We start from the raw sequence: 16,673 nt of genomic DNA, 5'->3' as shown, positions 1-16,673 counted from the left end.
CACATGCATGTTTCACATTTCAAACTGATGGAGGCCGCTGCAGCATGTGGTCTGCATAAGGTGTACGATGTCATACTCGCACAGGCGTTTTCATTCATTTTGATTGCTGGGGATTATTGCACCAAGCTGCTGCACAAATATGGCCAATGATGAAATATTGACGAATGTGACAATCGACCTGAGAAAATGCTAATCAGACAAAATAAGTGAACACACCTGTGTGGTTTGAATAAGGGTTTTTTAACAGGGCTGCAGATCTAAATCATCTAGCTAACTAACTCAAAAATTCCGAAGGAATTATTTTGCACATTGGAACAATTGTAAAAAGACTTGTATTTAATTTGCAGGCCAGTTTTAGCTTCAGTGGATATGGAGGATGAGTGCTTTTGATGGGCACATTTTGCAAGAAGAATCACTTCAAAATATACAGTATATAGAGGGATTCCATAATAACTACAAAATTACTATTATATATAATTTGCTATTTGAATTAGAAATACTTCAAACAAATATAACGTTCACCTGCTTTACACACATAGTTGAGGAAAATAACAGACAGACAGACTTTATTAAAAAGTAAGCGCCATTGACATTCACTGTACTTATGTTGGCACTCAAGCAGCCAACCTTGTGAGTCTCTCATCCACTTTCATATCCTCTCACCTTTGTCGTTCTCCACTTGTCTCATCTGCCTCTGTCTCCATCCTTGTCCTGGGAAAACAGGGATAAAGAGCATCTGTAAGCTGCATGTCAAGAAGAGCTATACATATGTCTTAATGGGACACTGGAAGGAGTGTTTATGTGTCTTTTATGATATTAAAAAAGCCTACAGGACACTTATTTATCAAAAAAAGTGGGATTTGGTGCTTTGCTAATGAGAACTTGGGGGGAAATGTGTCTTCTAATAAAGCACTTTTGATACGTTACAATAGTCACCTATTCAAAGGTTGCTTGTCCGCATTTATAGTTATACTTCTTTGGAGTTAAGTTTTTGTCATTCAACCCTTTTTAAAAGTATCACAGTATTTATTATATTACCTGAACGAGCTGCCCGTGAAGTGACACTAAAAGTAGCTACCGCTTCTCCAAACCGCCTCCGGGGTTGTTATCTCTGAAATAAACAGTAGCAGCTGTTTTGGTTTGTGCAAAGCAAAGCATGCTGGACCACAGTTCAACGCCCAAAATGGCGGCACTATTGAAAAGTTTTGCCTGTTTTAACCGAGTTTGTCTCTTATACAGGCTGTATCTTTAGTTGTGTTGGCTGCACTGAAGCATACCGTTTTCACATTGGTGGCAAGTCGGTGTTTTTGCCCCTTAATGGTTGTCGAGTAAGGCAAAAAATCAGGATGGCGTTTTGCTATCCGCTTAAATTCCGGCATCACTTTACCAATGCTAGGCTAGGCTAGGCTGAGCTAGCAAGCTAACTACTTTCAGATGAGTGCTGGTCAAAAGCTTCGGTAGCTAGTAAGTTATGTCTCGTCTCACCTGGATCTCCACGCTGGACTGAATATGAAGAAGAGGACATATCCGTAGAAATGGAGGATGATGTGAAAAAAGTGAAAAAGGTAAGTCGTTACTTTTTTTTTAACTGCAAGTTGACAAGCTAGCGTGCTAACTTAGTGGCTAGTCAGACCCGGCTAGCTTAGCTGTCGGCTTAGTTTAGACAGTATCAAGAAAATATCAGCGACCAGTGGGGCAAAAGCAGTCACTCTGACACGCTGGCACATTTACTGAGCTTTCAATTAACCGGGTTTACTTTAAATGCGAGATAGATGTCACTTACCGAATGGATATGAAATTATGGCAACGCTAATTTAAGAAAAACCTACTGAGACCTAAACGCGAGTGAAGTATTTCAAGTTATATTTTAGTTCACGGCTCAGGATAACTAAGAGCTCCAGGGTGGCTGGTGTTATTGTTCATAGCTAATTATCAACATCACTCGTCTCCTTGTTCGTTTTGTAATCCAGATGTGTTCTCATTTAGCGTGTGACCGCGGTGATTAAAAGTGAAATGTCACGTACACGGGCCGTTGTTTTTATTAATCAGGCTGATGGCTTATCTGTTGTGGGGTTGTAAACAGTGAGGGTGACGCTAGTTTTACCACAGGGACGGTCTTCGCAACAAGGTAATGAAAGCACAGCCGGGTTTCCCCGAGTAATAACCCTCGTTGTTATGTGTAGGCGTGGGCCGTGGAGGGTCTGTGTTCAACGTCAGCTGTCAGATGCAGCGGTTATCAGTGTCAGTCAACGCTAAAGGGAATCGGCACGCCAGCCTGCTCTCTCACACATCCACTACACACACACACACACACACACACACACACGCTGCCCTAATGATCCCGTTTTGATATGGAGACTGTTCGGTATGTCCAGACACATAGCTGACATTTCTTTTATCTTTATGCCTTAGAAAAGACACAAGGGACATTTTCCTTTAGTTCTTCTGATTGACACAGGAGGGAAATGAAAGGCAGGACCCTCCTCCTCCCTTGTCTAGCCAGGACATGACATTGATAAGCTCTCACCAGTGTAACAAGAAGTCCAGTGTGTTAGGTTCACATCTTTGCTCTTGATTGTGCTGGTCATTCCATCATTTTTCCCCCCCTCCCATGACAAAAGCACTCATGTTACTTCCCATCTAATTCCACCTCCTCTTTATGTGAAGGGGAATTTAGAAGGAAATGAAGTGATATCCGAGTGTGAAGAGGTTTTGTTGTGGCAAGGAAATGTTTTGGGTTTTTTTTTGTCAGCATTAAGTAACCCAGACATTCTCATCTAGGCATGGGAGGATATGAACATTTCATGTCACGTTTATCCTGGCCAATATCATTGCAATTCACAATACAATTCTGATTATCATCAAAATATGCTTAAATGTGTTATAATGGCACTAAAACACAATGGCATCACATAACTGTCAGAAACACCTACTGGTCAGGGTGGAATGAGCTCTGTGTCGCTACTGCATACACTTCTTGTATGTGCCACTTGGTGGTGATAATGTACAGCATTTGGCACGGATGTAATTTTGACATTATATGATACAGAATATAATTTTATTATCATCACAGGTTCAAGTGAAAGCGTGCCCTTGCTATGGTGACGCGATAGTGTTACTTTCCCTTTGCCGACTGATTTATATGAACACATTTTAAAGTATGGAAACTGTCAAAGTTATCTGGAGAAGTTCAAGAATCTGACAGTTGCATTGTTTTAGCTTGCTTTAAGCCCAGTGGGAATGACTTACAAACACTAACAAATCAGGAATGTATCAGGAACATTCTTATGTAACGGAAGTGCTGCAGCACGGAATGATCCATTTCACCACGTCGCTGTAGAAAACTTGTCATGGTTTTTAAGTTTGGAAGTCCACCTGTCATCGGGGCGCAAAGGCGTACGTTCTTGTTCATCTTGAGGGAATTTGCTGAGGTCAGCCATGGTAGCTTTTGTCTCACATTTCACAGGGATGAGCCATAAAATGTTAATGCGCTTGTCTTCACGAGCTACGTACTGTTAAATAATGCACTGGCCGTAGGTTGTGCTCTATAGAGTCTAAAGTATGTGATCTAATGTCCGCGGTCCGCACATCAGGCAGAAACCAGAATGAGTCAAATACACCTTTCTGACCCCTTGCTGCATTCATCATTGTTGAGGCGATAACAGGTGATTAAACTTGGCTTGAACTCAGTCAGATTGTCTGCACCTCTCGTCTCACTGAATCTGCACAGCAAATAACAATGCACATGACATGTGTGGTTAGCATAATAATAGAATGCACAAAGTCTTGCTGTGGTTTAGCAGCGACGTGCGTCGCAATAAAATGTGAATCTGGTGCAAAAGTGATCATCACTCACCGCACATACCGTTTTGTCTGCGTTCTGTTCCACATCGGTGAAGCAGTTTTGACAACAACACGAGATGTCACACTTTTTTTGTAAGCATGAAATCGTGTCATCACAGGAAGTTGTGGCTAGTGCCCTTCCTGTTCTTCTGCCCGAGTACAGAGACAGAGAACCTTCCCTTCCTGTGTGAGGGAGGTCACACCCCTTCACTGTGCTTGATCCTGTATGTCTGTCACCAGTTGGCAGCTGTCACTGTGTGTGTGAGTGGAGGCAACAGGTGACTAGTTCAGACAGTGTGAGCGTAGCAGCATCCCAGGCTATATCGCTCTGCTAGCGAGAGGGTACATGGAGAACGAGGTAGGCTTTTTGAAATGCTCCGAGCTAGAAACATGCTATGAAGTGTTTTGTATTATGTTCTTATGTGAATACAAAGACGTTTTTAGGGAAACAGGGAGAACATTTTTGTCTGGTGATGCGTGTGGTAGCTATTGTTGATGTCATGATTATGATGTAACGATCCATCGTGTTTTGCTCCGACTTTCACTGAAAACCCCATCCAGTGTTATGAAATGCTGTTTCTTTGTGCACATGCAATTGTTGATATTTGAGTTTGAGAAATTAAACCTGCAGCTGCATTTCTGATTGCTTCACTGTGTTGCCATCCCACTATCAGCGCATCATATGTATGTAGTGGATTTTCATTTTCCTGGAGACATTTATAATATAATTTTGCATGGCAGATATTACAATATCTTATAATTTAGGGTGTGAAATGTTACATATCTACACACATTGAGTCTTAATTTCTTGCTGCATTTTGGAAGGCGGTTTCACAATCTTCTAATGAGCTCAACCCCGCTGTCTTTGTCTTCATTCACCAGCCTGGTATCGTGTCTCCGTTCAAGCGAGTCTTCCTGAAAGGAGAGAAGGGGAGAGACAAGAAGGCCCAGGAGAAGGCCACTGAGCGCAGGGCGCTCCACACCTTCTCACTCTCTCAGCCCGACCACCGCATTGACCCAGACATCCTACTTAATGACTATATTGAGAAGGAAGTCAAAGTGAGTGTGACTACCCTACACATGTGTTAAAAATGTTGCAGCACTATTCACTTAGGAGGAAATTATGACATATTAGACTACGGTATGTTTTGTTTACTAGTATATTTTTGTCCAACTCTAAAGTGAAACGTTTGTCTGTGTGTGTCTTGTCCAGTACTTGGGGCAGCTGACATCAGTCCCAGGATACTTGAACCCATCGAGTCGCACAGAAGTGCTGCAGCTCATTGACAATGCAAGGGTAAGTATCTGATTCAGCATGATCCACCAGTTGGTTGCTTTCTCTTTCTCTTTTGCACCTTTTCAGCGTGTTGAATAGTTACTCACATAAAAGATTGATTAAAGCTTTAATGCTCGTGCTTTTTAGATATGGTATTCATAATTTCTATCCTAACAGGGATAATAACCCACATTGTATGTCTCTATGATTCTCAGAAGTCCCATCAGTTGGCAGGCCAGCTGACATCGGAGCAGGATGCAGTGGTGAGCTTGTCGGCGTACAACATAAAGTTTGTATGGCGTGATGGAGAAGACATCATCCTGAGAGTGCCCATCCATGATATTGCTGCTGTCTCCTACATCAGGGACGACTCTTTGCACCTTGTGGTGATCAAAACGGGTAAAAAAAAACATTTACGAGTTCCAGTTAGTGTTGAGATATTAAAATTAAATTGTAAACTGTGTCCTATTGTTGTGAGATTACAGAGGAGGAGCAGGAGCTTCATACAGTGATCATGTTGACAGGCGACACCTGGATAATCTGATCACATTAAATCCAATTTAAAACAAGCACTTAACCCTCTTTCTAGAACAGGACTTTCTAGCACTAATGTGAAATGATATATGAAGAAAAGTTTAGATTTTTGCATTAAATGGGTTAAGTTAAACATTTGAATGATCAAATCTGTCTGTGTGTGTTTTTCAGCCCAGGAGTCGGGAGGATCTCCTTGTCCCAGTTCATGTCCTGATCTCAACAAGTCTCAGACCCTGAGCTCCTTATCAGAGAGTGGAGCTGTGCTTGTGGAGGTTTGCTGTCTGCTTGTGCTGGCTGTTGATAATAAGGTATTATTTTGCATCTGCGAATGGAAATCTGCAGAGTTTATTCCTTTTAGTTACACAGGTGGATGATGGATTTAAGGTGCCAACCACATTAACTTACTGAGGATGTTTTGTTCCTATCCACATGCAGTGCTGCTTGTTAAAGGATGCAATGCATGGACCAAGTGAGGCAGGAAGAACTTCACTCTAGTAACACTGAATGCAAAATGCCAAATGACTTTTGTTTGTTGTCTTTTAGGCCGCTGCAGAGGAGCTGTGTCTTTTGCTCAGCCAGGTCTTTCAGATCGTTTACACGGAATCAACCATCGACTTCTTGGACAGAGCCATTTTTGATGGTGCAACAACACCTACGAGACACCTTTCTCTATACAGTGGTAAGGGAAACAACAGACTAGCTCTCTAGAAGAAAAACAAACTAACGGAAACCATTTTTAAAAATGAAACTTGATAAGAGGTGTTGTGTAGGTTAATATTGTTTTACGCTGTGGATGTCTGAAGTTTTACCTTTTTCTCAAGCTAAGATTCAGAAATTAAGATGGATATGAACCTTTCAAATGTCCTTTTTTTTTGTATTTTGCAGATGATTCTTCAAACAAAGTGGATGTAAAGGAGGCCTTTGAAGCGGAAGCCGGCACATTGTAAGTAATTCTATATATGGCACAGTGTTCGAGAATGATTTTGACACATCTTTACTTTGTGCTCGTGACTTAAAAGATATGCATTCTACTCTTAGTCCTTTCCAGATCTCTATGGATGCAGAAGGTAACTCTCCATCAGCATCGAACCCAGCATCCCCTCAGACGAAGACGGCGAGTGAAGGAGAGCTCAGCACCACTGCTGCTGAGCTGCTGCAGGACTACATGACCACAGTATGCCGACATTCCACCCTCTTTCTTTGTCCCTTTCCTTCATTTTTGTTTTGACTTATCTAGATTTCTTCTCTTTCTAGCTGCGGACAAAATTATCATCACAGGAGATCCAGCAGTTTGCCACCCTGCTCCACCAATACCGCAATGGTTCCTCCATCCACGAGTTCTGCATTAACCTGCGACAACTCTATGGGGACAGCAGGAAGTTCCTTCTACTTGGTACGTAATTCTAGTTCCTCGTAATCTTTATTTCTTTGTTAATATGTGGTAAAAGACAGACGTCGTGGCACAATTCCTGACCATATGCATTATGATGTTGCCCTGCAGGCCTGCGTCCCTTCATACCAGAGAAGGACAGCCAGCACTTTGAGAATTTCCTCGAGACCATCGGTGTGAAGGACGGCCGAGGCATTATTACAGACAGCTTTGGTCGTTACCGGCGCACTGCCAGCTCCGCCTCCGATTCCACCACCAATGGCAACGGAGCAGCGGGAGGAAGCGCCGCCTCAGACGAGGGCCAGGAGGCGTCCGAGGGAGACGAGTGGGACCGTATGATCACCGACATCAGTAATGACATTGAAGCTCTCGGCTGCAGTATGGACCAGGAGGGGGTGACGCCATGACAACAGAAGTTTTTTTTTGTTTTTTTTGCAAAGGGCTGAGGACATGTAATGGCAGCCACTCCTCAAAAACAGTAGGCATGAGCTGAGCGGATCAGATGAAGGCTGCCCTTAGCACTGACCTAAGATTTTGCTTGATTGTATTTTCCTCTAATTATCAAGAGGTCACTCCACAGTCCCTCAAGTAAAAAAACCTCAACCGATTACCACAAAAACATGAAGTCAACAAATGCACTTATGCAGACCCTAGATGACAGTTGGCTATTTTATTTTTTATTTTTTTTTTGCATTTCAGTAGGGATTCATAGCCTCTGATATATATTTTTTGAAGTTCCTTTGAATTTGTACTCATTTATTGGCAGTATCTGCCACGGCTGTCAGCGATGTAGCGAGTCTTTGAGTCTATTTCAGTCTCTTTTGAACACCCTCAAAGACTGGATGATCCACCAGAGGACTGTGTACATGTTTAAGAAGGTTAAGACTGAGGCTGTACTTTGTGCTTTTGTATTACTCTAGGTCAATCAGCTTCCTCCACCAGGAGAACCTTTTGGTTTTCTTCATTTATTTTTCACATTTTGTGTGTCGCTGTGAAAGTGTAACGTTTTTGCTATATTTTGTTTCTCAATAAGTTTGTGTACCACTTTGTTTTACACTATCCTTTTGTTATCAATGTTTACTCATTTATATATTTTTGCCTTACTCAGACTGACCAAGGAAATGCTGTAAAAACAAATATTCTCATTCGGTTAAGGCGATTGAGTGAGGACTGTATTTGACAAAGCCAGTCGCCAGGTTATGGCTGATGTAAAGTTATGATTTATGTTCCTCTGCAGGTCATCTTGTTGTGTCTCGTGACATTACATTTATCTGTCATTGTGCCTTTACACTGCAGTACTGCTGCCAGCTGTCTGTCACACACAAGACAGGTAATTATGAACTGTAACTACAGTTGTTGAAATCATGGTTATTAAATAACAGCTACTTTACACTGGCCGTTTATTTTGTATTTTTTCAAATCCTGTCGTCTTGTTAAGCTGTTTTAAATGAGAATAACCTCATTGAATGTAACTTTCACACACCAAAACTGACACGAGAGGTGAAGGGTCAATCCGATTATGATCCTCTCTGACCGGTCATATGCATGGACGCTCTTAAGCTGCTGTGGAACTTCAGTTTCATCAAAGCAATCGTGCCAGTCGTTTCCCTCAAAGTTAGGGATTAGTTTTGTGAGTCTGGGGGACGAGAAATTGGCAGGGCAGTTTGAGTTGAGCACATTCCACTCTGTAATGCTCCCACCAGGCTTTTAAGGCATTTTTCTCTCACAGATCTACTTTTATTTGAGTTTCCCCAGTAGACCTGGAATGGCTGGTCCCAGAGCTTCTGTACAGGAGCGGTTGCACATGACTGGAACACTACACCTGGGTTCAAATAGCCACACTGTCTGCTTTCGAACAAAAGGATGAGGTAATCAAAAAGCAGATGATCTCACCGAGCTAATACAGATTCTTTGTCATGACACAAGCAAGGGTGTTTTTAACGTCTCAGTGTAACTGAACCGTGCTTAGCGGACTCCTAGTTGGCCTCCTGTAAATTCTCCCCTTAATCCAGTTTCTAGAACACAGCGAGTCATTGTGTCTCCTCGTTCGCAGCAAGTAATTACCAAGCAGATCAGTTGGTCTAATTAAGTCATTAAAAGATCGCATGCTGCTTTATAAAGAGTTTGCCGATTATGTTCACAACAACGACCGGATCCCCTGTAGTGCGTCCCGTCACCTGGCAGGATCACGCTACAGATCACTGTAGTCACGAATGGAACATTTTTTAGATTAGAGCCATAATGGCAAGTGGATTAAACGTAGAAGTATATGACTACACTGGATGGACAACTTCAAATGAATGTTTTAGACAGTGATTGAAGGAAACTAATAAAGCTTAAAACATTCTGCCATTGCATAGAAAGCTATGGTTTACCAGCTTCTTTGCAACTCCCGGACATTTTTAATGCATCCAAGCGTTAATCTGACCCCATAAACCTTTTTTCCAGCAACCAGAAGACTCTGTCTCGACACTCCAGGGGTTTAATCGTGTGGTCAAGTCTAAGCCTCTGCAACGTGCCTGGTTTCTCCAACAGAAACAGCTTGATTCAGCTCTTATTTCCACTCCATTTAAAAACAAAGAGTGCCCTTGCTGGTGAAGTGTTTTTCAGTAACTCACTGATAAGTGTGGTCAAATTTCTAGCTTTGCAAAGCGACACAAATAAAGAAAAAAGAATACATCATGTTATCACATTATCCAGGTCAGCATCCCAAAGAAAATGGGGATTAACCCACCAATTAAAAATAGTCGCTTTGTCCATTGGTGTTCATCTCTGGGCTGTTTGGTTGTCAAACGTCTCATCCTTCCAGTAAATCTTTGCCGAGATGGGATGCAGCCCACCGAGGCACTCCCACACAAAGGCTCGGCGTGAAGATGCAGTCTGGGATTCTCGCCAGTCTCACCCTGCGGTTCACCTTTCCGAGGTTTCCGTCAGTCATTCACGCTGGTGTCTGCAGCTCAGTCGTGGTGTTACATCTGTTAAATTCCTGGAACAGGATGGCAGCTACATCCCCAGTGTGAACATGAGAAAAAAGCTCTTAGACAAAAGGTGAATAAAGCAATAGACTGCATACTAATTTAAGATGTATGGGAATCTAACTGGAGGATATAACATTATTTGAAGAAACAGAATGCAGATCATATTGTTGTCCAAACCATCCTAAATCAAGTTTACGAGTTTCTGGTGTTCATGCGTCGGCAGCGGAGGGCCTTGATTTTACGCCCGTCAAGTCATTTTGTCATGCAAATGAGATGCTTTAGGCATGAAATTAATAAAATGGCAAACCCCAGCGACAGCTGTTGGACTGAACGAGCACAAAGAACGTCTTGTTTTTTGTTTCCTCTGGAATTAAAAAATCTCCCACAGTATTTTTTTTATTATAATACAGTAGCTTTAAAAAAGTCTTCTAATAGAAAAGAAAAAAAAAAGGTCTTTATCACCAACAGGTTGATCCAGAAAGCTTAAGAGTAACTATGGTTACTGGTTTAGTTGGACTAATCTTCAGTATTGTACATGCCTCATCGTCCAGATTTGTCCACGGTTCAGGGAGAACTTTAAGACACAGTGTACTGTACACAAGAAGCCACCGGAAAAGAGGAAAAGGATTATTTATTTCCAGTACATTTCTTTAATCATACTCATCATGGCCCATTGAGGTGTCATATTTAACCAAACCAGTTTTAAGGTATGTTCCAGTCCTTTATAGGCTCAGAAACACAAGATCAAGTTGATCTAGTTATCGTTTCCTTGTCACGTAGCATCGTGGCTCAATCACCAACCAAGAGCTGAATACACTCTTTACTTCGGCAAATGACCTGAAACCCTGCTGAGTTCACCTACAGTCATTATAAAGAATAAAACATTTTCATAATTTTACAAAAAAAATCATGCTAAACTACTCGCTACCTCAAATACGGAAACTCAAATATATGTACTGTAGTAATATTAAGGCATCTTTTTAAAACATATTTAAAAATGTAGATAACGTTGCAGGACATGGGGGGGGGGGGAATATTCTTGACATGAATAACAGGGAGAATATAATTAAATCGTGAATCTGTGCTTGGTTAGATCTTGGCTTGTAGATAGACTCCACAATGGTAAAAGTAAAACTGATAAGGCTTAAAAAAGTGGACAGAAATAAGCTTGAGGTTACTTTACCGTAGTGTAAAAATGGCCAGTACTCTGTTTCAAGTCGTGATGGCCTAAAGGTCTAAAATCTGCTGCGGTTTTAAGACAGAGAGGTTTCTGTATATAGCTGCCATGTATAGTTTAGTGGCAAACACTCTATATATGTACCTACTACACTCTTTCTAAATAATATACATTACCTAAACCTCCCCCTTTGATTACAGGGACTGTCAGACAGGGATTACATCTAGGTTCATCCTCACAAAATTGTGGTAAAAAAGGTTTTCACCACAGTCCGTTGCACCGGAGCACAGATAGTATGCGACAGGCTGTTTTTTTTTTTCAGGATTTTCTGCCCCTAAAAGGCATGAACGCCACTAGCACAGCGAGAAACGTCGAGAGTTGATGTTCATCTTAGTGACGCCGATGAGTCTCAGCGGGGCCGAGAGGCCGAGCCCCGGGGTGACCGGACATTCGCACAGCAGGTCGGACAGCTCGTCCCGCTCCTCGAGGCCAAAGGTGGCGTCGTTGAGCATCCGGCGATGCAGGTGGCACGTCTGCTCTATCTTCAGCTTGTTGATGTCGCTGCGGAGCCGCATGAGCTGCCTCGCCAGCTGCTGGTCCTGCAAGCGCATGTCTGTCTGATGGAGGGAGAGAGGGAGAGAGGGGTGTTCATTTGTGAGTTTTAGAGATGTCCAGTCTTTATACTAAGCTTAGCCAAATGTAGCTTAATCTTTATGTGCAGGCATGAGAGTGGGATCGACCTTCTCATCTAATTCCCCGCAGCAAAGTTAATAAGCTTACTTCCCAAAATGTCCCAAAACTTTTCTGTTAAGTTTGAGTGTTTTACCGCTAACTATGTTTCCAACAACAATGTGCACCCCCTAGACATGATGTAGACTTGCTGGAAGTTTATGCATTCAGTCCTTTCTAAAAAAGAAAACTCACAGCGGGACATCCACAAGCGAGTCTCTCATGATAAGCCCTCTCAATTGTCCACTGTCTGTGTGCAAAAGATCAGGAATCATCTCCCTCGTCCACAGTGTTTGTGCAAAACGTTTGTGGCCACACGCTGTGTGCAAGTGTGATTCTGCCTCCCGCCGCGCCTCTTTGCGTGCTCACTTCAAGCTTATGAACTGCGGGTGAATGTGCAGAGTAATTGAGCAGAGTAAAAGTGATTACACTCGCAGAAAACCAGTCAGTCTCACTCACGGACGTGAATGGGATTCTTCGGGACACTAATTGGACATTGTGCCCAAATTGTAATTAGCTAGAAAGCAGTTCTTTCAAGTTATTTTTCTATTATGGCTTTAACTGCAAAACTATGAGGCTCTTCAGATTAAAAATGTGAATGAAAGTGTGTATTTTAATGTCAAGTATTAACTTAAGTGCCTAAACAAGAAATAGGGCCATCCACTGGCTGCAAATACTACACGAAATAAAATATTTTAGAGATGGCGTACAGCAAATTGCTCCATATTCCACAGTTAGGTGATCATTTTTTACTTTGTAAATAATTCAAGCAATGTCTCACCAGTTCCCGCCTCAGCCAACTGAGAGCTTCATCGATGTTCGCGAATCCCTTCAGTGCACCTGATGGCGACTGGCGCTCTGTGGGGGCGACGACTGTCCCTTCAGGCTCCACTTGGATCGGGCATTTTCCACCTTTTGACGCTCCGAAGCTTTCCGTCTCGAGCCGAGCTTTCCACTCCTGGTAGGAAGGCCTCCTGGTCTCCAGTCTCAGTTTCTCAGTCAAGGCCTTCAAGTTCATGAGATGGTCATCCGTAGGCAAATCCGCATCTACCCCACATTCGGCTTCCTCCAGGGGTTTGCCAGCAAAAATCTCAGGAGTCGATTGGGCCGCCATCATTAATCTGCTCGCCCTTCCGGCATCCACTGCCTCTAGCAGGAAAGTTAATCGTTAAAAGTTCCTTGAAATCTCCATTGGTGTCCTGGAGGCTGAGTTTAGATCTGCAGAGGAGAGAAGAAGCAAGCTCAGAAAAAAAGCTGACTACGCCACTAGCAACCACATCCAACTGACAAGTGACAAAAAACGAATGTGACATCTGAGGAGCGAGGCGACCCCTCAGCTGTGGCACGACGACAGGCTGCGTTATATGACCGATTCGATTAAATCTCAGACAGCTTGAACGATGAGCAGAATTAATGTTTGTGAACTTTCTCTCCGTGTTCTGTAAACGGATTTAGATGGAGCACTCGCCTCCTCACGCACCAAATAGTATGGATGAGGGAACACACCTCCAGGATTTTTTTTTATTTAACAGGAACAAACTGTTTCCATAGCAACGACACAGGCCCTGTAAATGAATCAGCAATTCTCCACCTCCCGTCCTCAGGGCTTATTGCCTTAACCAACGTGTGACAGACAACTTGCAGTGTGGCACATTGCTCTTTTAACAGCAATCTAGCAAATACTTGCAGCTAATAATGTACGTTACAAATATATGAGCACTAATTTATTTTTGTGGGCAGCAATGCTTGCTCAAGGTGTCCCAACTCACTACTTCATTTGATACTTGGCAACAAAGGTATTTTTTTTTTAATGGTTGTTTCCTTTTAGAGCTAAAGCTTTATATAATTCTTTGCCACAGGCTCTGGACATAATATACCTCCTCAGATCTGTACCGGCACACCATATGGTCAAATATTTCCCCGTCAGCCAGGAATCCAAACCATCAAATGATACATTATAAACGTGTTCACAGGTCTTACCACACACCTCGGAGATTACATGGCACATGGCAGCTTTTTGTCCGATCATAAAGGTTTGGCCGTGTCCGGAGTTTAATAGCTTTCGGGGAAAACGTCTCAAGTGTCACATCTAATATCTGTTTGAGACGCATCCCTCACTCACAGTGTCGTCTGTAACTAATGACACCTCATCTTTGGAGCTAACTACAAATGACAGGCGCCGCTTGTTAACTGGCCTCACAGCTGCTAAAGGAATGATAAAGCATGCCACTGGAAACTTTTCTCCTGGTCAAAGCTACCAGAGAAAATGGTCTTTTTTTCAGCTGTTTTCAGTAATTTGCTTGCTTGCTGCACTCGTTCCAAGAGAGAAAAGGGAACTGTGGTATTACACTCTGCCTTATGTCACTTTTATGACTGTAGGGATGCTTATCCTCCCCAATACAAACGTTAAATAAATAACTGATCAAACAAAAAATAAATCCTGAACAATATTGGCACATTTAAGAAGCCTACTCCTTATCATAAAAGAAAATTCAGGAGATTGCTAAAGATAGGGTTCGACCTTTGGTGACCATGAATGCAATATTTCATGACGAACCATCTAATAGTTGTTGACATACTTGAGTCCAGACAATCTAGCATGGTTTAAAAGTTCTATCACATATTTAAAGAAACTTAACTAACTAACTAAAACTCCATACATAATTCAATTTACTGGCCTCCAACTATCTCAGTGTTGTTTTTAAATCTGCCTAGTTTAGATCCACAGGAAGGACTAATTCAGTCTCAAACTAAATCATTCATGCAGCCTCTTAAAGGATATAGCAAACACACGCTCATAACAGCAGACAGTCTGCCCAGTGTCTTCTTACAAAGTCTTCAAGTACTCAATAAGTGGTTAGTGCCGAGGTATTCCATAATGGGCACAGCAGACCCGCAGTGAAGTCATTGCCCTTGTATCTAATGATAGGCTTATGTTCTGCAAGGTAAAATAGACCTCTGACTGTGAAGAGTAGCTGCTTTGCGGTATAAAGGGAATGGCTCTTCTCCTTATTCTCTGAAGGAATCAGTCTGTCTCTGGAGACCGCATTGTTACAGGAGACCAATGAAGGAGGGGGAAAATAAATCCATCCGCATGCATTTTTAAAGCGTGTGTTAAGTAGTCAAGGAATTGATTTAAAAAGGAGGAACTGCAGAGTCAACATGATGATTGTTGGCTGCATAATCATGTTCATCATGCTTTTGAATGGACTTGCAGGACATTTTTTGGATTTTAACGAAGCCAAAATATCCTGAATGACAAAAGTAGACCGGGGGAGAATACAAATGCAGGAAATGAGGAAAAATAAAGAGACCATTTATCGTCATTATCCAAAATGTCTCAAATGGCAATCAACTCACCCAGCATTACCCATGTATTCCTCTCTGGCAGCAGAATTTGATGGCTCGGCAAAACCCAGTAGCAGCGTTACCACACCAATAAAATGGATTTTGTGGCGTTATGAGACGCCAAAAACCTGGTCTGGCTAGAGAATGTAAGAAGTCCGTCTCATGCATGCAGTCAGGTCTACATAACAAACATGACCACGGAGTAACTCATCGCTTTAGTGTAACTGAGCAGACACACACAAGAACACGAGCATTATCCACATCAACAGGTGACGCAAAGGAATAAGTAGCCGAACATAAAAGCCATTCATAAAAGGTAAACAACCAATTACTGTGACATTTTGGATTCCTCCGTTATGGCAACAGAAACTTAATAAAGCAAAGTACACCACATTAACAGCCTACAGTAACCACAAATTAAGATGAAAACCCATTTGGATATCAGTATCAACGTGTGTTCTTTTCTGCTTGTATATACATTTAAATAATTAAAAAAAAAAAAAAAAAAAAAAAAAAGGTACTTTCTACAAAACAAAAAAAGTACATACAACACACATTTGCATAGATATTGTGTTACAGTGTAAATGTCATTGTAAGCATCAAACATTAACTATTTAACCTTAATCAAATCACAATAACTTAAAGTTAAACAGGCTTCAAGGAATGGGTTCTTATCATGCCAATTCTCACACACACACACACACACACACACACACACACACACACACACACACACACACACACACACACACACACACACACACACACACACTGTTCTCTGCTCAATAATGTGTTATGGGCAAAAAAAAAAAAAAAAAAGCTAAACATTCATATGGCATGTAAAACAGCTTAACCTCCTTCTCTGGAGTTAAAAACAAATAATTAAACTTTAATTTGGGCTTTATGTACAGTTTTCCCGCATTTTGTTCGAGCAAGTTCGTTTTCCTCAACATGTAGCTAGTCCTCATCGTTTTCTCTCCGGGGTATAATATTAGCCTAGCATAATTTGTGTAAACAGAGAGTAGCGCGCTAAAGCTTATTAATTCAACACGGAGTGATGTTGCGGCTGCATCTTCTTCACGCGCGCAGACGTTGGTTTCAGCTGCCTCGCGCTGCGGGCGGAGACACCGCCGGCAGCCTCGGGACGACTGTAACTCAGACTGTAACTCGTTTACCTTGTGAGAATCCCGCAGCTGCAGTCCAACTTGAAGTTCGCGCAGCGACATCAGTGAAGTGGGCTCCTCTCTCTCATATCATCCTCTAACCGCTCCACGGCCACGGTCCACTTGTTTTTGAGCGCAGAGCTGCCGGAGGAGGGGCGGGACGGGACGGTTGCGTCAGGTTCTGGTTGCTTGGAGACGTCCCCAGGAATCCCTACCAGACTTCCCGCCGCATGGA

General features: G+C 42.3%; 2 protein-coding genes across 3 annotated transcripts; one reads left to right on the top strand and one right to left on the bottom strand.

The window, feature by feature from the left end:
- The first annotated feature begins 1,182 nt into the window (after window positions 1–1,182).
- Window positions 1,183–8,433, top strand: ccm2 (CCM2 scaffold protein). 2 transcript variants are annotated; one of them, XM_084030678.1, is made up of 10 exons: window positions 1,183–1,565; window positions 4,726–4,902; window positions 5,057–5,140; window positions 5,335–5,518; window positions 5,825–5,961; window positions 6,197–6,332; window positions 6,539–6,596; window positions 6,692–6,827; window positions 6,908–7,046; window positions 7,155–8,433. In XM_084030678.1, the coding sequence occupies exons 1-10, from the start codon at window positions 1,536–1,538 to the stop codon at window positions 7,448–7,450; spliced, it is 1,377 nt and encodes a 458-aa protein (XP_083886804.1). In that variant the 5' UTR covers window positions 1,183–1,535; the 3' UTR covers window positions 7,451–8,433. The 2 variants fall into 2 exon arrangements, with proteins under 2 accessions (XP_083886804.1, XP_083886805.1); XM_084030679.1 differs by lacking the exon at window positions 1,183–1,565 and adding an exon at window positions 4,067–4,201.
- A 2,583-nt stretch (window positions 8,434–11,016) lies between these two features.
- On the bottom strand, window positions 11,017–16,567 carry fam167ab (family with sequence similarity 167 member Ab). Its single transcript, XM_084030350.1, has 3 exons — window positions 16,451–16,567; window positions 12,709–13,145; window positions 11,017–11,815 (listed from the first exon to the last, which is right to left on the bottom strand). Exons 2-3 carry the CDS (start codon window positions 13,042–13,044, stop codon window positions 11,552–11,554), a joined length of 600 nt encoding a protein of 199 aa, XP_083886476.1. The 5' UTR covers window positions 13,045–13,145; window positions 16,451–16,567; the 3' UTR covers window positions 11,017–11,551.
- Window positions 16,568–16,673: the final 106 nt, after the last annotated feature.

Source organism: Eutrigla gurnardus (genome assembly GCF_963514095.1).
Source record: "Eutrigla gurnardus genome assembly, chromosome: 16".
NCBI classification, from domain to species: Eukaryota; Metazoa; Chordata; class Actinopteri; order Perciformes; family Triglidae; genus Eutrigla; species Eutrigla gurnardus.
Note: the sequence above shows the minus strand (reverse complement) of the source record. Positions and strands in the feature narration are given on the sequence as shown.